At 40.7% G+C, this 27734-nt stretch overlaps 1 protein-coding gene across 1 annotated transcript; it reads left to right on the forward strand.

Moving 5' to 3' along the window:
- The first annotated feature begins 8902 nt into the window (after positions 1–8902).
- Positions 8903–27248, forward strand: CHRNA6 (cholinergic receptor nicotinic alpha 6 subunit). The gene is made up of 6 exons (XM_007522747.2): positions 8903–9014; positions 11942–12072; positions 23532–23576; positions 24720–24829; positions 24939–25917; positions 27085–27248. Exons 1-6 carry the CDS (start codon positions 8921–8923, stop codon positions 27214–27216), a joined length of 1491 nt encoding a protein of 496 aa, XP_007522809.2. The 5' UTR covers positions 8903–8920; the 3' UTR covers positions 27217–27248.
- Positions 27249–27734: the final 486 nt, after the last annotated feature.

Raw genomic sequence — 27734 nt, forward strand, 5'->3', positions numbered from 1 at the left:
AGACTCAGGCAAGCATAAACCTATAGGACTACATTAAATTAAGAAGCTTCTGCACAACAAAAGAAACCACTACCCAAACCAAGAGATCCCTCACAGAATGGGAGAAAATATTTACATGCCATACATCAGACAAGAGGCTAATAACCAGAAGAAATAAAGAGCTTGCCAAACTCAACAAGAAGAAAACAAATGACTTCATCCAAAAATGGCGGGAGGACATGGACAGAATATTCACTACAGAAGAGATCCAAAAGGCAGAGAAACACATGAAAAAAATGCTCCAAGTTTTTGATTGTCAGAGAAATGCAAATAAAGACAACAACGAGATACCACTTTACTTCTATGAGAATGTCATACATCAGAAAAGGTAGCAGCAACAAATGCTGGAGAGGTTGTGGGGTCAAAGGAACCCTCCTGCACTGCTGATGGGAATGTCAATTGGTCCAACATCTGTGGAGAACAGTCTGGAGAACTCTCACAAGGCTAGAAATGGACCTACCTTATGATCCTGCAATTCCTCTCCTAGGGATATATCCTAAGGAACTCAACACACCCATCCAAAAAGATCTGTGTATACATATGGTCTTAGTAGCACAATTTGTAATAGCGAAAACCTGGAAGCAACCCAGATGTCCAACAACAGATGAGTGGCTGAGCAAGTTGTGGTATATCTACACAATGGACTACTACTCAGCTATTAAAAATGGTGACTTCACCATATTCAACTGATCTTGGATGGACCTTGAAAAATTCATGTTAAGTGAAATAAGTCAGAAACAGAAGGATGAATATGGGATGATCTCCCTCTCAGGCAGAAGTTGAAAAACAAGATCAGAAGAGAAAACACAAGTAGAACCTGAACTGGAATTTGTGTATTGCATCAAAGTAAAAGTCTCTGGGGTGGGTGGGTGGGAGAATACAGGTCTAAGAAAGATGACAGAGGACCTAGTGGGGGTTGTATTGTTATATGGGAAACTGGGAAATGTTATGCATGTACAAACTTTTGTACTTACCGTTAAATTAAAACATTAATTCACTAATAAAGAAATTAAAAAAAAAAGCTTCTGCACAGCAAAAGAAACCACTACCCAAACCAAGAAACCCCTCACAGAATGGGAGAAGGTCTTTACATGCCATACATCAGACAAGAGTTTAATAACCAAAATATATAAAAAGCTTGCCACACTGAACAACAAGAAAACAAATAACCCCATCCAAAAATGGGGAGAGGACATGGACAGAGTATTCACCACTGAAGAGATCCAAAAGGCTGAGAAATACATGAAAAAATGCTCCTAGTCTTTGATTGTCAGAAAAATGCAAATAACGACAACGATAAGATACCACTTCACTCCTGTGAGAATGTCATACATCAGAACAGGTAGCAGCAACAAATGCTGGAGTGGTTGTGGGGTCAAAGGAACCCTCTTACACTGCTGGTGGGAATGTAAATTGGTCCAACCTCTGTGGAGAATAGTAGAAATGGACCTACTCTATGATCCTGCAATTCCTCTCCTGGGGATATATCCTAAGGAACTCAACATTCCCATCCAAAAAGATCTGTGTACACATATGTTTTTAGCAGCACAATTTGTAATAGCCAAAACCTGGAAGGAACCCAGGTGTCCAACAACAGATGAGTGGCTGAGCAAGCTGTGGTACATATACACAATGGAATACTACTTAGTTATTAAAAGTGGTGACTTCACCTTTCTTTTTTTTAATATTTATTTATTTACTTATTTTTGCCCTTGTTGTTTTATTGTTGTAGTCATTATTGTTGTTGTTATTGATGCCTTCGTTGTTGGATAGGACAGAGAGAAATGGAGAGAGGAGGGGGAGACAGGGAGAGAGAAAGATAGACACCTGCAGACCTGCTTCACCACTTGTGAAGCGACTCCCCTGCAGGTGGGGAGCTAGGGGCTTGAACCGAGACCCTTATGCCGGTCCTTGTGCTTTGCGCCACCTGCGCTTAACCGCTGCGCTACCTCCCGACTCCCGACTTCACCTTCCTTCCTTCCTTTCTTATTTCTATCCTTCCTTCCTTCTTTCCTCCTTCCTTCTTTTCTTCCTTCCACAGAACATTTCTCAGCTCTGACTTATGGTGGAACCAGAGATTAAACTTGGTAGCTCAGAGCCTCAGGCACAAGTCTTTTGCAAAACCATTATGCTCTTTCCCCAACCCCCTCAGTTCACTTCTTTCAGTTTTCATTGTATGTGTGAGAGAACACTTGAAAGCTAATTTTAGGAAATTTCAAGCTTACAATAACTGTAGTTAGCATGCTGTACATTAAAGCACCCAAACCTTTCCATCTTATGACTGAGAATTTATAGTCTTTGACAAACATCTCCCTATTCCTTCTAACCCCCAGCACTTAGCAACTACTGGTTTACCCTCTCCATCTTTAGGTTTGAGTGCATTAGATTCCACACACAAATGGGATCACATAGCATTTATCTTTTTGTCTCTGGCATATTTCACCTAGCACAATGTCCTCTAGGTTTATCCACATTGTCACAAGTTGCAGCATTTCCTTTTTCATTGATGAATAATGCTCCATTATGTATAAGCACTTATTTATCTATATCTCTTATCCCTTCATCTATTCATCTTTTTACATACATTTTGATTGTTTCAGCACTGTTTTGTTTTTTAAAAATTCATAATTACCTTTATTTATTGGATAGAAACAGCCAGAAATCGAGAAGGTGGGGGAGATAGTGAGGGAGAGAAATAGAGAGACATCTGCAGTCTTGCTTCACCACCTGCAAAGCTTTCCCTCTGCAGGTGGAGAACAGGGGCTTGAACGTCGGTCCTTGTGCATTTTAACGTGTCCTCAACCAAGTGTTCCATTTGCCCCCCTCAGCTTTGTTTCTTTTGCTTCTTTGCTTTTTTCCCCCTTTCTTTTTCTTTTTTTAATCAGAGCACAACTCAGCTCTGACCATCAGTGGTGCCCGGGACTGATTGAAACTGGGACCTCACTGGTCATCTCCATCAGAAACAAAATAATGGACCCTTTTGTGGGTCCCTATAAGACCTTGCCCTTGGGGGAGTCAGGCGGTAGTGCAGCAGGTTAAGTGGGTGGCTCAAAGTGCAAGGATCCCAATTCCAGCTCCAGGCTCCTCACCTGCAGGGGAGTCACTTCACAGGCTGTGAAGCAGGTCTGCGGGTGTCTGTCTTTCTCTCCCCCTCTCTGTCTTCCCCTCCTCTCTCCATTTCTCTCTGTCTTATCCAACAATAACAACAACAATAACTACAACAACAATAAAAAAACAAGGGCAACAAAAGGGAAAATAGATAAATAAACTAAAATTAAAAAAAAAAAAGACCTTGCCCTCAGTGTGGATCAACAATGGTAGGGACTACCCCATTATCTGATGGGATGTCAGGCCAAAATACTCTGCCACTGGAGGAAGATGGGTCCAGCAGTGAGTGCAGCCTAGAATGCTCCTAGCTATGACCACAGAATGTGAGCTCAGACCTGCAGGGATGTAGAGGTTATACAGGCTCCTGCACTGAAAATAGGCCAGATCAAATAGATGGGGTTTACAGTTAATGATATTTATATACTTTTTCCATATTTGGGAGCAATCCTTTTCCCTGATCCAGCTTTCTAGTCCTATTTCCGACGCTGACACCATCTCCCCAGATAATACCTTTGGTCCACCTGCATGTTAGTTGTCAGGTTCAGGCAAAAATTAGTAAAGTCATGGGACCCTTGGAATATACCTGAAATAGACTAGTTTTTTCCAAAATGATGACCCCAAATCTTAATATTCTTGCCTTTAGTTTCCTAATTATTAAACAATTTGTTCTGCTTTATATCTTAATGATTTTTCAGCCACCAAGTTGCAGATGCTACCATGATGCCAACCTGACTTTCCTGGGCAGAGGACTTCACCAATGTGTCCTGGAACCCCACCTCCCCAGAGCCCTGACCGACCAGGGAAAGATAGAAACAGGCTGGGAGTATGGATCGATCTACCAATGCCCATATTCAGCAGAGAAACAATTACAGAAGCCAGACCTTCCACATTCTGCACCCCATAATGATCCTGGGTCCATGCTCCCAGAGGGAGAAAGAATATGAAAGCTATCAGGGGAGGGAATGGGATATAAAGATCTGGTAGTGGGAATTGTGTAGAATTGTACCCCTCTTATCCTATGGTCTTGTCGATATATTTTATTTTATTAATACATTTTTTTTATTTAAGAAAGGATTAATTAACAAAACCATAGGGTAGGAGGGGTACAACTCCACACAATTCCCACCGCCCAATCTCCATATCCCACCCCCTCCCCCGATAGCTTTCCCATTCTCTATCCCTCTGGGAGCATGGACCCAGGGTCATTGAGGGTTGCAGAAGGTAGAAGGTCTGGCTTCTGTAATTGCTTCCTCGCTGAACATGGGCGTTGACTGGTTGGTCCATACTCCCAGTCTCCTCTCTCTTTCCCTAGTAGGGTGGGTCTCTGGGGAAGCTGAGCTCCAGGACACATTGGTGGGGTCTTCAATCCAGGGAAGTCTGGCCGGCATCCTGATGACACCTGGAACCTGGTGACTGGAAAGAGAGTTAACATACAAAGCCAAACAAATTGTTGAGCAATCATGGACCCAAAGCTTGGAAAAGTGGAGAGGAAGTATTAGGGAGGTACTCACTGCAAACTCTAGTATACTTCTGCTTTCTTACTTTGGTGCCATACTCCAAACTCAGTCAATTTCTGCTTTGCGTTTCTACTTCTTTTTTTTACATGCATAACATTCCCCAGATTCCCATAGCAATACAACCCCCACTATTTCATTCATCATTTTTCATGGACCTATATTCTCCCCACCCACCCACCCCAGAGTCTTTTACTTTGGTGTAATACTTCAATTCCATTTCAGGTTCGACTTGTGTTTTCTTTTCTAATCTTGTTTTTCAACTTCGGCCTGAGAGTGAGATCATCCCATATTCATCCTTCTGTTTCTGACTTATTTCACTCAACATGATTTTTTCAAGGTCCATTCAAGATCGGCTGAAAATGGTGAAGTCACCATTTTTTACAGCTGAGTAGTATTCCATTGTGTATATATACCACAACTTGCTCAGCCACTCATCTGTTGTTGGACACCTGGGTTGCTTCCAGGTTTTGGCTATTACAAATTGTGCTGCCAAGAACATATGTGTACACAGATCTTTTTGGATGGATGTGTTGGGTTCCTTAGGATATATCCCCAGGAGGGGAATTGCAGGGTCATAGGGTAGGTCCATTTCTAGCCTTCTGAGAGTTCTCCAGACTGTTCTCCACAGAGGTTGGACCAATTGACATTCCCACCAGCAGTGCAGGAGGGTTCCTTTGACCCCACATCCTCTCCAGCATTTGCTGCTGTTACCTTTTCTGATGTGTGACATTCTCACAGGAGTGAAGTGATATCTCATTGTTGTCTTGATTTGCATTTTTCTGACAATCAGAGACTTGGAGCATTTTTTCATGTGTTTCTCGGCCTTTTGGATCTCTTCTGTGGTGAATATTCTGTCCAATTCCTCCCCCCATTTTTGGATGGGGTTATTTGTTGTCTTGTTGTTGAGTCTGGTAAGCTCTTTATATATGTTGGTTATTAAACTCTTATCTGATGTATGGCATGTAAAGATCTTATCCCATTCTGTGAGGGGTCTCTTGATTTGGGTAGTGGTTTCTTTTGCTGTGAAGAAGCTTTTTAATTTGATGTAGTCCCATAGGTTTATACTTGCCTTAGTCTTCCTTGTAATTGGATTCGTTTCATACTCAATGGTGAAAAACTGGAAGCATTTCCCCTCAGATCAGGTACTAGACAGGGCTGCCCACTATCACCATTACTATTCAACATAGTGTTGGAAGTTCTTGCCATAGCAATCAGGCAGGAGCAAGGAATTAAAGGCATACAGATTGGAAGAGAAGAAGTCAAACTCTCCTTATTTGCAGATGACATGATAGTATACATGGAAAAACCTAAGGAATCTAGCAAGAAGCTTTTGGAAATCATCAGGCAATGCAGTAATGTGTCAGGCTATAAAATTAACATTCAAAAGTCAGTGGCATTCCTCTATGCAAACACTAAGTTAGAAGAAATTGAAATCCAGAAATCAGTTCCTTTTTCTATAGCAACAAAAACAATAAAATATCTAGGAATAAACCTAACCAAAGAAGTGAAAGACTTGTATACTGAAAATTATGAGTCACTACTCAAAGAAATTGAAAAAGACACAAAGAAGTGGAAAGATATTCCATGCTCATGGGTTGGAAGAATTAACATCATCAAAATGAATATATTACCCAGAGCCATCTACAAATTTAATGCTATCCCCATCAAGATCCCAAGCACATTTTTTAGGAGAATAGAACAAATGCTACAAATGTTTATCTGGAACCAGAAAAGACCCAGAATTGCCAAAACAATCTTGAGAAAAAAGAACAGAACCGGAGGCATCACACTCCCAGATCTCAAACTATATTATAGGGCCATTGTCATCAAAACTGCTTGGTACTGGAACATGAACAGACACACTGACCAGTGGAATAGAATTGAGAGCCCAGAAATGAGGCCCCACACCTATGGACATCTAATCTTTGACAAAGGGGCTCAGACTATTACATGGGGAAAGCAGAGTCTCTTCAACAAATGGTGTTGGAAACAATGGGTTGAAACATGCAGAAGAATGAAGCTGAATCACTGTATTTCACCAAATACAAAAGTCAATTCCAAGTGGATCAAGGACTTGGATGTTAGACCAGAAACTATCAGATACTTAGAGGAAAATATTGGAAGAACTTTTTTCCGCATAAATTTTAAATTTTATTAATACATTTTTAAAAAAAGAAAAGAAACTGGGAGTTCTCCCATACAAGTTCTGAGTCTATTTCCTGACTAGTCTGAATAATGCTTCAATGAATGCCAGAATGTTATGGGGGAAAGGGGAGGCCGGCATTCATTCCCCTAACATTAAAAAGTTTGTCACACACTATTTCAACAAAGAATTGAGGAGAGATCATGATTCTTCAGGCACTTTAAACTTTATTCAGGAAAACTGAGAACATCCACATGTTAGGGCATGAGAGAGAGAGAGAGAGAGAGAGAGAGAGAGAGAGAGAAAGACCAAGTTAGCATTTACATGGTGGTCTGGGCAGAGAAAGCAAAGAGCCCATGCAAGACCAGGGGTCTTGCTTTAAAACCGAAGACCTGCCTCCACCTTTCCAAGCTATACCTGTAACCACTCCTATTTTCTGGGCGGTACCCTACAGGTACTTATCCCTCAACAAAAATGTAGGTATCTCTTTTGAGTCAATAATTTAATTACCTGCAGTGGGGAAGGAAAAGCTTCATGAGTGGTAAAGTAGTGTTATAGGTACCTCTCTGTCTCTTCTCTCTCTCTCTGCCTCTAGGATTATCGCTGGGGCTTGGTGCCTGCACTATGAATCCACTGCTCCTGTGGCCATTTTATTTTTATTTTATTTTTTGGATAGGACAGAGAAAAATTGAAAAGGGAGGGGAAGATAAGGATAAAGATAGACAGCTGCAGACCTGCTTCACCATTTGTGAAGCTCTGACCATAATTCATTCAGAGACAGAGAGAGAGAGAGAGAGAGAGAGAGAGAGAGAAGCAGCAAACTGCCTCTGGCGCTATGGTGCTTCCAGGCTTCCTGTTGTCAGGACTTGAACCTGAGTCACACTTGACAAAATGTCTCTGACCCCAACATCAATTAATTAATTATTGCCACCAGCGTTATCACTGTGCATTACGATCCACCACTTCTGGTGGTCATTTTTTTAAAAATCTGTTTATATTTTTAAAATATTTATTTATTTATTTATTTATTCCCTTTTGTTGCCCTTGTGAGTTTATTGTTGTAGTTGTTATTGATGTCGTTGTTGTTGGATAGGACAGAGAGAAATTGAGGGAAAGAGGAGGGGAAGACAGGGGGAGAGAAAGATAGACACCTGCAGACCTGCTTCACCGTCCGTGAAGCGTCTCCCCTGCAGGTGGGGAGCTGGGGGCTCAAACCGGGATCCTTCACCGGTCCTTGCGCTTTGTGACAGGTACACTTAATCTGCTGCGCTACCGCCTGACTCCCAAGGTGGTCATTAAAAAAAATTATCTGTTTATTATTGGATATATAGAGAGAGATGGAAAGAGTGAAAGGGACAGAGAGGTAACTGCAGCCCTGCTTCACCATTTGTGAAGCTTTTCCTCTGAAGGTGGGGTCCAGGGGCTTGAATCTGGGTCCTTGAGCACTGTAATGTGTATGCTTAACTAGGTGCACCGCTGCCTGCCCTCTCCCCCACCCCTTTTTTATTTTATCTGATAGGACAGAGAAAAATTGCGGCATTACTTGTGAAGTTTCCTCCCTGCAAGTAGGGAGCAGGGAGTTGAACTTGGGTCCTTGAGCATGGTAAAATACACTCAACTGGATGCATCACCTGCCCAGCTCTGTTAATTCTTGACTAGATGTGAAAACTCAGTGAATCGGAATGCACTGTTTGGGACCTAATGTTCTGGGGTTTTGTGCTTATTCTTCTAAATATGGCCGAGGCTGTCTGCAGAAAGATCTAATTAGTAACAGTGATGTTTTGCATCCTCACTCGGTCCTATCTACCTCCCATTTCCTCATTGCTTCACTGTTATTGCAGGAAAAAAGATCTAGGGTGACAGGAAATGTGATGACTCACCTGTTATCAGGCTGAATCCTTTTTTATTTGTCCTTAACTGCACTGTAGTCTCCATCTCTGCTTTTGGGAGCAGCTGTGTTGCGTTTGGGAGTGTTTTCATTTCACAGAAGACTTACACACTGGCTACAGTGGGGCTCTGATGATGTGAAGGTCTGATGCGTGTGGCTGTCTGATAGCTCTTTGTTTTGCACTGTCCTTTGGTTGAAGAGAAGAAACCCAAGTGTGTTGTAATCATGCTGACCAGCAAGGGCAAGGGGTTCTTTCACTTTGGTGTGTGTCTCTGGTTCTTTATTTTCATACCTGTCTTGAAAGGTAGGTTTTCTTCCTGTTTTATTTCAAATTCCTTTTAGAGCTATGTGCCTTTACTCTTCTGGTGGTGAGCAGATGAAATATTCAGTGGATAAATCTACAGAACAGATATTGTTCCAGTCTAATTAATCTGTTTCTTATTGGTTAGGTTTAACATATGAGGTTTTTATTAGGGGGGCAGGAAGGATAATGATACAATAAACCTTATTTTACTTCCCCAGTTAAAAATACGGCAATGATAACAATAATGTAGTTTTCATTTCTTCTGTGGAGGAATTAAACATTTATTTGTAATTGCATGCAACATTTATTCAGAAGGATGGATTATTTGTTAGCTGATGCAGGTAGGTGGTCTTTATTTTGGGAACCAGGTCATCTAATTATGCTGTAATGTGTTCTAAGAGTAAGATCAATCATTTTAAAAAAGTTAAGACTTAGACAACTGCTGTTCTGTGGATAGAAACCACATTTCCAGGTCCTGCTGGTTTGCCAGGGACTCACTATTCAAGACTCATAGAGGGATTAATCTAAAATATCTCTGAGGATGAGGATGAAAGTGGGTAATGGGGAGGATTTTTAAAATTATGTTTCATATGAAATATTTTCCTTTATTAATTATGATGAGAATAATGCTATTTTACATTTAAAATCGTTCTTTCCTGCTGGAATCTCAGCATTACAATGTTCCCAAGTGATTTTGTTTAAAAAAACAAAACCAAACCACTTTTTATTTGGTAATATAGTAACTATCCTTTCATTCATTCTGCTTACTGAGTTGTTTAATCCCATGATTTTTTTTTCTTTTTCTTTCAAGGTATAAATTCTCTGGGAAATATGTAGAATAGTATTGCAGGTATCAAATCTGTGATCTATAAGGAAAAATACAGAAAGGAATACTAAAATAGTGAATTATGTCAAATAAAAGCAAATAACTTACTTTTAGTGCATTCTTGAAAAAATACAAAGTGATATGTCTTAAACTGTTGTCTCAACTTTAGTGACAAAAAATGCCGGTTGGCTTTAGAACCAGTTTTGAATTTAAACTTAAAAAAAAGTCTTTATTTATTTATTATTTTAGTGAGAGATACAGAGAAATAGATACAAAGAGGCCAGAATCTTGTTCAATTATGGTTTATGATGGTGCTGGGGATTGAACCTGGGACCTGAGAGCCTCAGGCACAAAAGTCTTTTGCAAAACTATTAGACTGTTTCCCCAGGTCTGAATTTAAACTTAAAAACATAAATAAATAAATTTACCTTTACAATGTTGCACTTTCACATATCTCTAAAACTACTGAGCATCAGAGTTAATTTTTCTGTGTTCTGCTAGGCCCTCATTATGCATTCTTTTTTCATTCTTCCTATTCTAGCTAGATAAATAGTGATAGAAAGAGGTAAGAGAGATATATGGAGAGATATCACAGCATAGTTTTTATTGCCTATTGAACTTCCCATGTGGTGCAGTGGTGCTTCCACATGCTACCAGAAACCTTCTTATTTGGTAAACTATCCCATGCCATTAAAATAAACTTAAAAAAAATCATCTTGTTGGGGGGCAGGCGGTAACACAGTGGGATAAGCACACTTAGCACAAAGCGCACAGGTTGGATCCCTTGGCTCCCCACCTGCTGGGGTGTCGCTTCACAAGTGGTGAAGCAGGTCTGCAGGTGTCTATCTTTCTCTCTCCCTCTCCATTTCTCTGTCTTCCCCTCCTCTCTCCATTTCTCTCTGTCCTGTCCAGCAACAACAACAGCAATAACAACAATAGCAGCAATAACAACAACAAGGGCAACAATAATGTCCTCCAGGCACCAAACCCCAGCAATAACCCTGTAGGAAATAAATAAATAAATAAATAAATAAATAAATAAATAAATAAAATAAAAACCAACTTGTTAAAAACCTTAGTGAAGGGCTGGGGAGATAATATAGTGGTGATGCAAAATTGACTTTCATGCCTGAGGCTCTAAAATTTTCAGGTTCAGTCCCTAGCACGACCATAAGCCAGAGCCGAACAGTGTTCTGGTAAAACAAACAACAACAATTATAAAGAAACACCTTAATGTAATTACTAGTTAGTTCAGTTTGCTTACTGAAGTTTCTCCTTTCTGATTGTGGAAATGTAGACCAGCTGGAATCCTGTTTTGATAAGTATGGGCAGGACTTTTCCATTATGACTGAATCAGTAAGACTGTGTATTATATTTAGTGACATAAGCAAACCTTCCAGGCCTCCTGTAAGCCCCCCCTTTTTTTTTACTTGATAGAAAAGAGAGGAATTGAGAGAGGAGGGATATATATATATATCCCTCTCTGTCTCTATCTGATAGTCAGCTTGTAGCAGTGAAGCCCTGGTTATGAGAAAAAAAGAACACAAAGTGCTCTTGTAGCTGGGGAAGTGGCTCACTGTGGAGAAGGGTCTTCCTGTGTCCCAGTCTGGCTCTCTGCCCCTTTGATCAAAAAATTAAAATACGAATTCAATCAAAACTGCTCTGGCCAACATGATTTTTAGTTGCTGTCACACCAGTGCTGAGATGAAGGCAATGCTCTTTGCCCATCTCTGCTGCACAAATGAGCCATGTTGTTTAGGCCAGGTGAGTGGGCAGGTGTAGAGGAAGCACTCAAGGGTGGCTTCTTCTCTTCTTTCTTTCTTTCTTTCTTTCTTTCTTTCTTTCTTTCTTTCTTTCTTTCTTTCTCTCTCTCTCTCTCTCTTTCTTCCTTCCTTTCTCTCTCTCTCTCTCTCTCTCTCTCTCTCTCTTTCTTTCTTTCTTATCAGAGCACTGTTCAGCTCTGACTTATGGTGGTGTATGTGGTGGGGGGTGGAGGGCTGGAAGGGATTGAACCTGGGATTTCTGAGCCTCAGGCATGAGTCTCTTTGCATAACCATTGTGTTATCTACCCCTGCCTTTTTTTTTTTTTCACTTTTGTTGCTATTTTGTTACACAGCCTGTGCCTCAGAGGAGAAGCTCTTCCACAGACTCTTTTCTCACTATAACCAGTTTATCAGGCCAGTGGCAAATGTTTCTGACCCTGTCACAGTGCATTTTGAAGTGGCTATCACACAACTGGCCAACGTGGTAAGTGCTAAGAGTTCATTCTTCCGACTTCCAGGAGCCCAGAAACTATTCCCTGGCATTGTCCCAGGTTTTACATATGGCAATTAAGGTAATTAAAGAAAAAAAAGGGGGGGGGGCAAGTGGTGGTAGCTTGAGTACACATGTTACAATGCACAAGGACCCAGATTCGAGTTCCCAGTCCCCACCTACAGGGGGAAAGCTTCACAAGTGGTGAAACAGTGCTGCAGGTGTCTCTCTGTGTCTCTCCCTCTCTATCACCCCCTTCCCTCTTGATTTCTGGCTGTCTATATCCAATAAACAAATAAAGATAATAATAATAATGTAAATCCTGCTTGGCAAGAAAAAAAAAGAGCAAGGGGCTAGCAACATAGCTCACTTGGATAGTGTGCTTGCTTTGTTATGAGCACAACTCAAGTTCAAGCCCACCACACTGAAGCAAGCTTTGGTTTTGTGGTGTCTCTCTATGTCTGTTTATCTTTTAAATTATTTTATTTTATTTGATAGAGATGGAAATTGAGAGGGAAGGGGAAGATAGGGAGAAAGAGAGAGAGGGAGAGAGGGAAAAAAGGAAAGAGGAAGAGAGAGAGACATCTGCATTACTGCTTTGCTGCTTGCAAAGCTTTCTTCCAGTAGGGACTGAAGGCTTGAATCTGGCTCCTTGTGCTTTGTAATATGTGCACTCAAACAGGCGCACCATCACCTGGCCCCAATCCTTTCTTTCTTTTTTCTTTCTTTCCTCCAGGGTTATTGCTGAGTCTCAGTACCTGCACTACGAATTCACTGCTCCTGGAGGACATTTTCTCCATTTTGTCGTTGTTATTGTTATTATTGTTTTGTTGTTGTATAGGAGAGAGGAAAATCTAAAGAGGAGGGGAAGACAGAGAGGAAGAGAGAAAGACGCCTGTAGAACTGCTTCACGGCCTGTGAAGCGGCCCTCCTGCAGGTGGGGAGCCAGAGGCCCGAACTGGCATCATTATGCAGGTCCTTGCACTTGGCACCATGTGCGCTTAACTCGGTGTGCTACATACCGGCCCCCCATCCATGTTATTTATTTTATTTTTATTTATTTATTTAAAAAAATTTTCCCCTATCCATTTTATCCCAAAGGATGCAGTATTATTATTATTATTTTTAAATGTTTATTTTTATATTCCCTTTGGTTGCCCTTGTTGTATTATAGTTATTATTGTTGTTGTTATTGATATCGTCATTGTTGGATAGAATAGAGAGAAATGGAGAGAGGAAGGGAAGACAGAGAGGGGGACAGATAGACACCTGCAGACCTGCTAACCACCTGTGAGGCGACTCCCCTACAGGTGAAGAGCCGGGGGCTCGAACCAAGATCCTCACCTGGCCCTTGCGCTTTGCACCACCCACGCTTAACCCGCTGCGCTACTGCCCGACTCCCAATATTATCTTTTTTTGATTGCAGAGTAATCTATGGACTATATATATACCCCATAGCTTCTTTAACCTATCATCTGATGATGGGCATCTAGGCTGCTTCCATTTGTTGACTATTGTGAATAGTGCAGCCAGAACATAGGGGTGCATACTTCTTTTTTTAAAAAGTATTTATTTATTTATTTATTTATTCCCTTTTGTTGCCCTTGTTTCATTGTTGTGTTTATTATTGTTGTTTATGTTGTTGTTGTTGGATATGACAGAGAGAAATGAAGAGAGGAGGGGAAGACAGAGAGGGGGAGAGAAAGATAGACACTTGCAGACCTGCTTCACCGCCTGTGAAGCGACTCTTCTCAGGTGAGGAGCTGGGGGCTCCAACTGGGATACTTATAGCGGTCCTTGCACTTTGCGCCACGTGCACTTAACCCGCAATGGACTCCCAGGGGTGCATAATTTTAACTAGTGTTTGAATGTCCACTGGATAAATGCCCAAGAGTGGTATTGCTGGGTCATAAGGTAATTAATTCCATTTGTATGTGTAAAGGACTCTCCATAAAAGTCTTCCAAAGGGGCTGCACCATTTTGCATTCCTACCTCAATGTAGCAGAGTTCCCTTTTCTCCACAACTTCTCCTACACCTGTCATTTCCTGGTTTATTGATATAAGCCATTCTCTCAGGTGTGAGATGGCATCTCAGTGTAGTTTCAACTTGCATTTCTCTAATGATAAGTGAAGTGGAACATTTCTTCATATGTCTGTGGACCATGCATATCTCTTCTTTTTTTTTTTTCTCTTCTTTTTTTTAAATTAAAACTATTTTTTTATTATTATCTTTATTTATTGGATAGAGACAGCCAGAAATCGATAGGGTAGGGGAGATAGAGAGGGAGAGAGAAAGAGAGACACCTGTAGCCCTGCTTCACCACTTGCAAAGCTTTCCCACTGCAGGTGGGGACCAGGGGCCCAAACCCAGGTAACATGTGGGCTCAAACCCACTGTAACATGTGTGCTCAACCAAGTGTGCCACTACCCGGTCCCCTGTATATCTCTTCTTTAGAAAACTGTCTGTCTACCTGAAGACACCAAGACACATCATAGTCACAATGAGAAGAAGTAAGGATAAAGAAAGAAAACTGTCTGTCTTTGGTCCACTTTTTTAGTTGAGCTATTTTTGTAGTTCTGTACCAATTCTCTGTAGATGTTTGATACCAGTCTTTTGTCTAATGTATGATGTGCAAATGTCTCCTCCCATTTACTTGGTTTCCTGGTTATGATTGTGTAGTTTACTTTCATTCTATAACAGCTTTTTAGCTTAATATAATGCTATTTACTTACTCTTGTTTTCATTCCCCATACCAAGAGGGTTGAGTTTCCAAATACATCTTTGATGTGAAAGTCTTGAAAAGTTTCACCAACATTTTCTTGTATAAATTTTTCAAGTTTCTGGTCTAATATTTAGACCTTTAACCTATTTTGATTTGATCTTGGTGTATTGTGTTAGGTTGTGGTCTATTTTCACTTTTTACATGTGACTGGCCAATTTCTCTAGTACTATTTGTTGAAGAGATCTTACTTATCCCATTGAGTGCTTTTTTTTTTCTTTCTTTTTTTACGTGGTTGTCTGGGCCTGGGCTTTTATTATTCTTGGGGAGATTTTTGATTACTGATTCAATTTCTATACTAGTAATTGACTTATAAACTACTTCCTTTTAGCTTAGGTTTGGCAGGTAGTATAATTCTAGAAATGCATGCATCTCTTCTAGGTTGTACAATTTATTTTCATAAAGATGTTCATAATATTCATGTATGATTCTTTGCATCTCCCTATCTTCAGTTGTAATTTCATCTCTCTCATTCATGATTTATTTTAAATTAGTGATTTAATATTGGTTTACAAAATTACAAAGTAACTGAAGTACAATTCCACACTGTTCCTACCACCAAAGTGCTATGTCCTCATTCTTTCCATTGGAAACTGCAGAGGTCCTCTCAAGGTCATAGATATGGGTTGACTATTATTTCTATATCTATCTATCTATCATCTATATTTTTGCCTATTTTTTTCAATTATCTTGCCTTTTCTTCCTTTCTAATTTTTTATTTTATATTTATTTTCCCTTTTGTTGCCCTTGTATTTTATTGTTGTTGTAGTTTTATTATTGTTGTAGTTATGATTAATGTCGTTGTTGTTGGATAGGACAGAGAGAAATGGAGAAAGAAGAGGAAGACAGAGAGGGGGAGAGAAAGATAGACACCTGCAGACCTGCCTCACTGCCTGTGAAGCGACTCCCTTGCAGGTGGGGAGCCGGGAGCTGGAGTCCAGATACTTATGATGATCCTTGTGCTTTGTGCCACATGCTCTTAACCAGCTGCTCTACTGCCCGACTCCCCTTTTCTTCCTTTTTGTGTCACACCTATACCTATTACTACTTTTGAGTGTCTTTCTATTTTTCCTTTTTTCTCTCTGGGTCCTGATGGAATTGGATTTCAGAGCCCTCTAATCATCTTCCCCTAACATTTCTCCCCTTATAGTAATATGAGCAAAAATTCTTTTTGAGGTGCAGAAGGTTGAAGTTCTGGCTTCTGTAATTGCTTCTCAACTAGACATGGGCATTGGTAGGTAGATCCATAACCTCAGCTTGTTCCCTAGTGGGGTAGGGCTCTGGAGAGTTGAGGTCTTGGGGCACATTGGTGAGGCAGTCTGGTCAGGGAGTTCAGGTTGGAATCATAGGAGCATCTGCAACTTGGTGGTGGAAAGGCAGTTAAGATATGAAGCTGGACAAAATGTTTAATAAATAGGAACCAGAAAGTTTGAATAGAACAGATGAGAATAAGGATTTTAGGGTGATAAGAAGCTAGGAAATCTATTTTAGGTATGTTATTAGAGGGCTATGACTTTAGTAATTAAAAAAATATTTATTTATTCTCTTTTGTTGCCCTTATTGTTTTATTGTTGTAGATATTATTATTGTTGTTGTTGGATAGGATAGAGAGAAATGGAGAGAGGAGGGGAAGACAGAGAGGGGGAGAGAAAGATAGACATATGAAGACCTGCTTCACTGCCTGTGAGGCCCTGCAGGGCTCCAACCGGGATCCTAACGCTGGGATCCTAACGCAGGCCTTGTGCTTTACGCCACATGTGCTTAACCCGCTGCGCTACCGCCTGACTCCTGACTTTAGTAATTTTTGCTGGTGCTTAATAGCTAACATGAAGGTGGACTAAGAATATTGCCTGGGGAGATATAATCAAAATGGAGAGTATAACTAGAAAGCTGGATTAGGGCAGAGAGTATCTCCCAAATTTGAAGAGAATATACAAATACAAATAACTATTTACCACATAAATTTGTCCTAGGTCCCATGTATATTCATATTTAGTGCAACAGACTGTATAACCTCTGAGTCCCTGTCAGTCTGAGCTCTCAGCCTATAATCACAACTGGGAACATTCTAGGCTCACTTATTTCAGGACCAGTCTTCCTGGCATGGCAGAATAGGCTGACGCAGACTCCCTTTGGAAAGTGGGGCAGTCCCTACCATTGCTACTTTATAGTGAGGGCAAGGTCCTAAGGAGGCCTTCAAAAGAGTTTATGATGGGGGCTGGGTGGTAGCGTAGAGGGTACAGGGCAAATGGTGCAAAGCACAAGGACTGGCCTAAGGATCCTGGTTTGAGCCCCTGGCTCCCTACCTGCAGGGGGGTTGCTTCACAGATGGTGAAGCAGGTCTGCAGGTGTCTGTCTTTCTCTCCCCATCTCTGTCATCCCCTGCTCCCTCCATTTCTCTCTTTGCTATCCAACAAAGGCAACAAAATGGGGAGTGGCCTCCAGGAGCAGTAGGTTCACCAAACCCCAGCAATAATCCTGGAGGCAAAAAAAAAAAAAAAAAGGCTTATGATGACATTTCTGATGGACCAGTGATGGTAGAGAAAAGGGTCTATTAGAGGTCTGTTGGAGAATCCTAGATTCCTTGACTAGGGCCCCTGGTGATGAGGTGGCTTGGTAGTGACCAAAAAAGCCACTATCAGTCTCTAGCCCTTGTCCAGCTTTTGTAGTCCCTTCCTTATTTGACAAGCTTGGATTTTCTCCCAGTTGTTAAAGCACTGAGTGTCATTTGTTGTATCTAAGCAGGTCTGTGGGGTCTGGCCTCAAGTTGGGGATAAAATACATCTAGGATTTTAAGGTCTAATTTAACCTTGAGTTTCATTGCATTTACTTGTTTGATGATTTTTTTTTTCCTCCAGGGTCATTGCTGGGGCTCAGTGCCTGCACTACGAATCCACTGCTCCTGGAGGCTATTTTTCCCCTTTTGTTGCCTTTGTTCTTTAACATTGTTGTCATTGTTGGATAGGACAGAGAGAAATCAAGAGAGGAGGGGAAGACAGAGAGGGGGAGAGAAAGATAGACACCTGCAGACCTGCTTCACCGCTTGTGAAGTGACACCCCCCCCCCCGCAGGTGGGGGCTGGGGGCTTGAAGCGGGATACTTATGCCTGTCCTTGTGCTTTGTGCCATGTATACTTAACCTGCTGTGCTACTGCCCAACCCCATAATAAAGGTTATGCTAGGGAAAATAACTGTCCTTTAGTATATATATGCATATCTTTTGGCCAAATGTATACAGTGTTTCTTCTAAAGACTACCATGGGGTAGAACAATGAACCCACTTTCTCTGACTCATCTTGGGTGGAGCTAGAAGGAATTATGTTAAGTGTGCTAAGTCAGAAAGATAAAGACTAGTATGGGATGATCCCACTCACAAACAGAAGTTGAGAAAGAAGAACAGAGAGGGAAACTCAAAGCAGGATTTGACTGAATTTGGAGTAGGGCACCAAAGTAAAAACCCTGGGTTAAGGGTGAGGGTATATGTTCGAACGTCTCCATGGGGCGGGGAGGGGTGGGGTAGTGGTGGGGGTGGGATGGGACACAGTCTTTTGGTGATGGAAATGGTGTTTATGTAGACTCCTATTAATCTGTAGTCATATAAATCACTATTAATTAATATGAGAGGGGAAAAATTGATTGAATGTCTCAAACCTTTTAATGTACAGACCATAGGCTGAGTCTTTGATATGTTGACTCTCTTAAAAGCTTAGACCAGGGAGAACAGAAGCAACCGGTGGCACAGCTATATACAAATAATATCAGAAGACATAAATTATGGTGATGTTGTGTATGATACAGCAAATCCTAACAAAGGGATATTTCAAAGTTAACCCAATTGCCAAATAATGTGATTACAGTAATAACTATCTACTGTCTTCTTAAACCCTAAGACAGCAGGAACCTCCCGCTTCCTCTATAGAGCCTGTATTCCCCCCAGTCCAGGAACCTCTAGGGTGGGGCTCACTTTCCCACATGCTTCTCTCAATTCATACCAAATGATATTGCATCTGCTGATACCAATCTAATCAACACAAAGATTACCACCTTAGTAAGCTTTACTTCATACTGTGTCCAGAGATGTCAGACATGGAATGTCAACGCTTCAGCCTCATTACTCGGGTGAGACCTTTCCTTTCATAGGATTCTCTAATTCCATTCCAGGTGGTTCATTTCCCAACAAAGTCTCAAAACCTAGATATAGACCAGGTCCCATATGTTCACATGTATTAATAAATTAGGGCAAAGTATATACCTGAAAACAAAAGTATACAGTAGTCTACAATGAGTCAGTATGAAGTTCATAATGAAATCGTGTATGCTTAGACTTAGATACACTCCTCACCTATTTCCTATTGTACTTCCTTCACTCACTCCCAAGCTATTGTTATCAAAGCAAGGACTGCAAAAGCTGAATAAGGGCAAGAGACTGGCATACTTTAACCAAGAATCTTTGGTCACCATCAGGCCACCCCGTCAGCTGGGGCCCTAGTTGGGAAATCCTGAGATTCCCAAACAGACATGATGGACCTAGACCTAAAATAAATCCCTCTCTCCATTGTTACCGGTCATCTATATCAGGAACAACAAAACAGACCCCTTTGTGGACCCCCATAGGACCTTGCCCTCAACTTGGATCAACAACTGTAGAGAATGTTCCATCCTCTGAAAGGAGGAAGATGGGTCAATATTGGGGCAGCTTGGAATGTTCCTACTCATGACCACAGAATGTGAGGTCAGATCTACAGGGATGCGGAGGTCACATAGGCTTCTAAGCTGAATATGGGCCCCAGATCACATCAAATCAATGGGGTTTACAGTCAACAATATTTATACACCTTTCCCATATTTGGGAAATTTCCCATATTGTCTCTTTCCTAATCCAGCTTTCTGGTCCTTTTGCCAACCATAACATCATATCCCCAGACAATAAGTAGGATCCACCTGCATATCAGATTTCAGGCTCAGGGAAAAAAAAAAAAGCCAAACTAGTATAGCCACAGGACTTTTGGAATAACTAAAATATGCCTACTAGCTATCTACAGAACAGAGACCCCTCCCCCAACTCATCATCTGCATTACTCAAGCCTTTAGGTTCATGATTAGTCAACAACTTGTTTGACTTTATATGTTAACTCTCTTTTCAGCCACCAGGTTCCAGATGCTACCATGATGCCAACCAGACTTCCCTGGACAGACAACCCCACCAATGTGTCCTAGAGCTCTGATTCCCCAGAACCCTTCCCCACTAGGGAAAGAGAGAGGCAGGCTGGGAGTATGGATCGACCTGTTAACACCCTTGCTCAGCGGGGAAGCAATTACAGAAGCCAGAACTTCCACCTTCTGCATCCCACAATGACCTTAGGTCCATACTCCCAGAGGGTTAAAAAATAGGAAAGCTATCAAGGGAGGGGATGGGATATGGAATTCTGGTGGTGGGAATTGTGTGGAGTTGTACCCCTCTTATCCTATGGTTTTGTCAGTGTTTCCTTTTTATTATTATTTATATTTTATATTTATATTATATTATGTATAATAATAAAAAGGCTATCATGGGTGACAATAATACTGATGCTATCTGAAGAGATTAGGAGATATATCTTATCTTTTATGTAGTTAGTTGAGTAGATAGTGTTTGAGGGAAGCAAAATATGGGGTTGGAGAGGAGGGTATCGAGGTCTAAGTAATAAATATTTGAAAAAAAAAGAAGAAAGAATGAAAGAAAGAAAGAAAAGAAAAGAAGAGAAAAGAAAAATCAGGAACAGTTCTAGGACTTTGCTTGTACTTCTTTTATTTTTTTATTTATTATTTGTAAAATGGAGATATTAATAAGACCATAGGATGAGAGGGGTATTATTACACACAATTACCAACACCAGAACTCCCTATCCCATCTGCCCCCCCCCCCACAAGCTCTTCTATTCTTTATCCCTATTGGAGTATAGACCCAGGATCATTATGGGATGCAGAAGTGGGAGGTTTGGCTTCTGTAATTGCTTCCATGCTGAACATGGGCATTGGCAGGTCGATCCATACTCCCAGCCTGTTTCTTTCTTTCCCTAGTGGGGCAGGGATCTGGGGAGGCAGGGCTCCAGGACACCTTGGTGAGGTCATCTGCCCAGGGAAGTCAGGTTGGCATCATGGTAGCATCTGGAAACTGGTGGCTGAAAAAGAGTTAAGATATAATGCAGAACAAATTGTTGACTAATCATGAACCTAAAGTCAAGAATATTGCAGATGAAGATTTGGGTTCTCCATTTTGGAAAAAGTTAGTAGGTCTATTTTTTTTTTTTTTTTTAACCGGAACTCTACTCAGCTCTGGTTTATGGTGATGCAGGGCATTGAACCTGGGACTTTGAAGCCTTAGGCTCAAGAGTCACTTTGCATAACCATTATGCTATCTACCCCTCCCCCATTCTCTCGTTTTCTTTTTGTGAGTCTAAGTATTGTCTTATCTATTTTATTTTATTTATCCTTTTGAAGAACCAGCTCTTGGCTTCATTAATATTTTGGAGCATCTTTCTATTTTCTATTTCATTACTTGCTGCTCTGATTTTGACTATTTCCTTCCTCCTGCTGATTTTTGGATCTCTTTGTTGCTCCTTTTCCAGTTGGCTCAGTTGTGATGTCAGGTAGCTTACTTGAGATCTTTGATATTTGTTAATATGGGCCTCTTAGGACAGCTTTTGTGGCATCTCCCAGGGTCTGGTAATTGGTCTCTTCATTTTCATTGTTCTCCAAGTGTTACTTAGAGTTACCTAGGTGTTTGTTACTCGGTACTGTATTGTTCAGTCACCATAATTTGGGTGTATTTCTTTGGTCCTTTTTTGGTTGATTTCTAACCTTACCACACCATGATCATAAAAGGTACTTTTTATGATTTCAATAGTCACATATTTATTAATGATGTCTTTGTGTCCCAACACATAGTTAATCTTTGAGAATATTCTTTGTACACTTGAAAAGAATGTGTCTTCTTTTTTGGGGGTGAATGAAAGGTTCTGAATATATCTGTTTAGTTCATTTCATCTATGACTTCACGTAAGGCCTCTATATCCTTGTTAATTTTTTTGTCCTGATGATCCATATTTTGCTGTAACTGGTGTGTTGAAGTTTCTAATGAATACAGTGCTATAGTCAATATTTCCCTTAAGGTCAGTAAATATATATATATATTTGGGTGCACACATATTGGGAACATATATATTGATGATTGTTATGTCTTCCTGCTGGGTTGATCCTCTGACCAATATGTAGTGTCCATGTCTGTCACTTTTCACCTTCTTTGCCTGAAAGTTTTATTTATCTAATATTAGAATAGCTGTTCCCGCCCTTTTGTTTGCATTATTGACTTGGAATACCTTGTTCCAACCTGTCACCCAGAGCTTCTGTTTGTCTTTCTTTTGGTGTGTTTCCTGGAGACACAGAATAGATGGGTCTTGCTTTTTAGTGCATTCGGTAATTCTGAATCTTTTGACCCTTGTGTCTTGACATTTTGCTTTTATTTTCATTAAATTCTTTGCATTTAAAACATTTCCATTGGAGATATTCTTTTTTTTGGACCCATGGATTATTTAGAAAAGCATTTCTATGGGTTTAGAGGTTTTTCTGTTGAATTTTTGTATTTTTGTTATTGATTTCTAGTTTGATCTAGTTGCAGTCAGAAAGCACATATAACTGCAATTCTTTATTTTAATTTAAAAAAATATAAATTCATTTTATACACACGTGGCAGGAAAGATACCATGATCATGAAGACTGTTTTCCCAGGGTGATTCTGATCCTCTTGAGACCTCCCCAAATGTAGGAAACTTGAATGCAGAATTTGTGGTAGTGAAAGACTAAATTTTTCTCTCTTCTGTTAAAAAAAAAAAAATTCTCTTGGTTAGTGAGAGAGATAAAAAGATCGGGAAAGGGAACCAGAGTATCAGTATGGCAAATATAATAGCAGGGATCAAACTCAGGACCTGATGCTTGAGAGTCTGATGCTTTTATCTAGTCCACTACCTTTCAGGGCCCTGACTTCTCTTCTTTTAAATTTATTGAAGTTTATTTTTACAGTTTGTGGCGGTATATAGTCAGTGTTGGCTAACAATCCATGTATGCTTAGAAAGGAATGTCTGGGAGTCGGACGGTAGCACATCGGGTTAAGTGCTAGTGGTGCAAAGCACAAAAACCGGGGTAAGGAAGCTTGTTCGAGTCCCTGGCTCCCCACCTGCAGGGAAGTCGCTTCACAGGCGGTGAAGCAGGTCTACAGGTGTCTTTCTCTCTCCCTCTCTGTCTTCCCCTCCTCTCTCCATTTTTCTCTGTCCTATCCAACAATGATGACATCAATAATAACTACAACAATAAAACAAGGACAACAAAAGGGAATAAATAAATAAATATAAAAAAGTAATAAAAAATAATTCTAAAAAAAAGAAAGGAAATGTCTGGCTGTTTCATATAATTTTTGTTATTTGTGATTTAACACTGATCTACAAAATTACATCATTTCAGGGCTATAGTTTCTCACCCACATCAGATCCTTGCCCCCTCAGATTGCTTTTTTATAAGTTGCCTTTTCAATCATCTTTAGGTTCTCCACTAGTATGAATAATTCAGATTTGACTATTCTTCTATTAACAAGTGCATTTAAAGCAAAAAAAAAAAAAATACTCTTCTTTTTCCTTCCCAGGATGAAGTAAACCAGATCATGGAGACCAATTTGTGGCTACGTCATGTATGTGTCTATATCACAGGTCCTTCTCTTGGACTTAGGCTACTAACAATGACTCATGGATAAAACCCACTGGGATTCCCAGTTTTTACCTCCAGCTTATGGTAGAGCATAAAACACTGTGTATCTCCAAGACCTAAAGTTTAGTTCTGATGATAGCTATCTTGATACAGACTTTAGAGGTGGAAACACCCAGTGACAAAGTTCTCTCTGAAAGATTCTGTCCTTTTTGATTTTGGCTCTTGTCTCTCTTTTACATCTATCACTTGAACTTGAGTCCAGTGTTTGCCAATACTTTAATGTTATTGCTCCAAACCTAGAGAAGACAGTAGCTGAGTATGATAACCTGTGGGCTAAATAGATCCTCCACCAGCTGATTTTTATCAGTTGTATTATTTAGTTGTTCTTTACTATCTTAATCTTTTACCCAGATTTTGTGACAAATTTATCTTTATACACTGAAACTATCCTCATATTATCAGAAGTTAACTGTTACCCCAGTTTTAATATTGTCCATGGATCATGAAAGATGATTCTATAACTTTGCCAGCTAACTAACAACCAAAAGATAATTATCTAGTAGCTAATGAGTAATTTATATTTGTGAAAACCACTTCACTTTCCTAAGTCACCTGTTCCCTATAGATTTAGTCTTTTATCTTTCGATGAAAATCAATGTACTTTTTTTTTTTTTAACCAGAGCACTGCTCAGCTCTGGCTTATGGTGGTACTGGGGATTGAACCTGGGACTTTGGAGCCTCAGGCATGAGAGTCTTTTTGCATAACCATTATTCTATCTACCCCCACCCCAAATCAATGTACTCTTAAAAAAATTCTTATGTTTATTTCCCTATTGGATAGAAACATCCTGAAATCGAGAGGGAAGAGAGTGATAGATAGAGAGAGACCTGCAACACTGCTTCACCACTGGCAAAGCTTTCCTCCTGCAGGTTGAGACAGGGACTCTAACCTGGGTCCTTGCTCATTATAATATGTCCACTCAACTAGATGTGCCACCACCCGGCCCCTCAATGTACTTACTCTGCAAATACGAATCAGATGAAAAACTTCTTGAACCTACATAGATTTGACATTGGAAGAAAATTACTAAGGAATCTGAAAAAAAAACACTTTTATTTCTTTTAGATCTGGAATGATTATAAATTGCGCTGGGACCCAACAGAATATGATGGCATTGAGACTCTTCATGTTCCAGCAGATAAGATCTGGAAGCCTGACATTGTTCTCTATAATAAGTAAGAGTGTTTGACAGTCACAATCTCTTTCTAAGTTGCCTTTGGCACATGCTGATCCACAACTAAGGGAGCAGAGTGGGTTACTGATGGGTTTTGATTTATTTTGCAGTGCTGTTGGTGATTTCCAAGTGGAAGGCAAGACAAAAGCTCTTGTGAAATATGATGGTATGATCACCTGGACCCCACCAGCTATTTTCAAGAGTTCCTGTCCTATGGATATCACCTTTTTCCCTTTTGATCACCAAAACTGTTCTCTGAAATTTGGTTCCTGGACATATGACAAAGCTGAAATTGATCTTCTCATCATTGGATCCAAAGTTGACATGAATGATTTTTGGGAAAACAGTGAATGGGAAATCGTTGATGCTTCGGGTTATAAGCATGACATAAAATACAACTGCTGTGAAGAGATATACACAGACATCACCTACTCGTTTTACATTAGGAGACTGCCAATGTTTTACACCATCAACCTCATCATCCCCTGTCTTTTTATTTCGTTTCTAACTGTGTTGGTGTTTTATCTCCCTTCTGACTGTGGTGAAAAAGTGACACTTTGCATTTCGGTTCTCCTTTCACTGACTGTGTTTCTGCTGGTAATCACAGAAACCATCCCATCCACATCCCTTGTGATCCCACTGGTGGGAGAGTACCTCTTATTCACCATGATCTTCGTCACACTTTCCATTGTGGTGACTGTGTTTGTGTTGAACATACACTATCGCACCCCCACAACACATACCATACCTAGATGGGTGAAGGTGGCTTTCCTCCAGCTATTACCTCAGGTCCTGATGATGAGGAGACCCGTGGACAAGCTGAGGGTTGTGAGTTCTGATGAAGCCCCCAAAGGTATTTCCAGCAGGCCTGCCAAAGTCGAGTTTGAAAACCACAGTGAGCCCAAACTGCTTCAGGATTGCTGTCATTGCCGTAAGTCAAGTAAGCTTGCCACCAGCAAGAGACGATTAAGTAGGCAGCCTTTGCAATGGATGGCTGAAAATTCAGAGCACTCTCCTGAAGTGGAAGATGTGATCAATAGTATCCAGTTCATAGCAGAAAACATGAAGAACCAAAATGAAACCAAAGAGGTAAGGGTGTGTCTCCTCTGGCCTGTCTACCTAAAGTAGGCCTAGAGGTCCCATTAGATGAGGTCAGAGTGCCTTAGGTCTGTTTACAAAATGGCAGATGGCAGATGTGAGGGCGATCTGGCTGCTACATCTGTCACCCCATTGATCGCCAGGGTTGATTCGGCTGATCTGGCTGGCTAGGCTGGTGTCCCCTTCCTCCCTCACCACTCCATGTGCGGCCTTGCCTGAATAGAGACGGACTGAGTAGCTGCGCTCCCCTGCTAGAACCTCTAAACAAGCTCTCAAAATGGCAGATGGCATTGCTCTCAGCTCCAGCTCTACTATTATGCAGTCATGGGTGGACTGGACTGGCCTGGCAGTGGGCTGGGATGAGATGTAGCCCAGCGCAAATCTCCACCTCCAGAAATCTTCATGCAAGGGAGTTCTGGTTTAAACATTCAGGGCAACAGTGGTTAATGAAACCAAGAGACCCTGCACAAGAAACAGAGTCAGACAGAAGAGTAGAATAGGAAGGAGTTGGTGAAATAGTTCACTTGGATAGTGCTCTGCTTTGCCATATACACAACCCAGGTTCAAGCCTGGCCCCTATTGAATTAAAGGAACATTGGTGCTGTGGTCTTTCTTTCTCCCCTGTGCCAAATCTATTTCCCAGACTTAGGATCTCTAGTCATACCAATGAGAAGTTTTGAGTTGTCAGAGCTGTTATTTCTGGGGAACGTTCCGTGCCATCAGGAAAGTTCCATGGAATCTTGTGTACTCTGTGAGCAGACATGAGGGACACATAAGGGGAAACCAGAGTTCTTCCATGTGCTATGCAGGAGACATATGTCATCTTTAAGATCAATATTTGCTTTGAAATTGCCAGGAAGAATGCCTAAGAGGTGGCATGGTAGGTAGACCACCATTTTTCAAGCATGAAGTCCTGAGTTTGATTCCCTGTCCAGTTTAATGCTCTCTCTCTCTCTCCTTCCCTCCTTCCCTTTCCTTCCCTTCTCTCTCTTAATCTTCTCTCTCTCTCATTAATATAAATAGATAAAGATTTTTAAAAAAATGCTAGAAAGTGTTCTTTAAAAAGGGAACAGCTTGTTTCTGAAGCAGAACATATCTCTTCTGGTTTTAATTTTTTTAATTGTTTTGAATTTTTCATTGTTTTTGTTTGCCTTTCAGGTAGCAGATGACTGGAAATATGTGGCCATGGTGGTGGATAGAGTCTTTCTTTGGATATTTATCGTTGTCTGTGTATTTGGAACTGCAGGACTGTTTCTGCAGCCACTTCTGGGGAATACAGGAAAATCTTAAGGATCCATTTTTGCTTTATCTTCAGAAACATATCCAACCACTTTCAGCTGTGTTCCCTTTCACCAGGAAATAAAATAAAGCTTCCCATCCAAGTTCCCTGTCTACTGAAAAAGAAGATTTTATTGCAGATTAGTGGCCAAAATGACATTCTTTGAAGGAATGCTTTAATATTTTGAAACACTGGAGCAAGTGGGACACACAGGTTTCTCTGGCTTGCACATGCTTGGATTCTCTGGACATAAATGACACTATGGTACAGTGAACCATGTAACTGACATCATGCCACACCCAGAAAAGGTTCCGTTGTTCCTTCTGTTTATGCTGTGTGTCAGTATAATGACACACACCAAAGATGAAAAACCTGGAACCTGGATCTTGCTGACACTTGTGATGCTTGTAAACTCTCTTTACACTTCCCCCTTTGTGTATATCTCTTTGATATAGCTCACACACTTTGGAATTATTTGATACATTAATTGGCAAACATAGTAACAGGTGTTCAGACTCTGCTTCAACAG

This window comes from Erinaceus europaeus, chromosome 2 (assembly GCF_950295315.1).
Source record: "Erinaceus europaeus chromosome 2, mEriEur2.1, whole genome shotgun sequence".
NCBI classification, from domain to species: Eukaryota; Metazoa; Chordata; class Mammalia; order Eulipotyphla; family Erinaceidae; genus Erinaceus; species Erinaceus europaeus.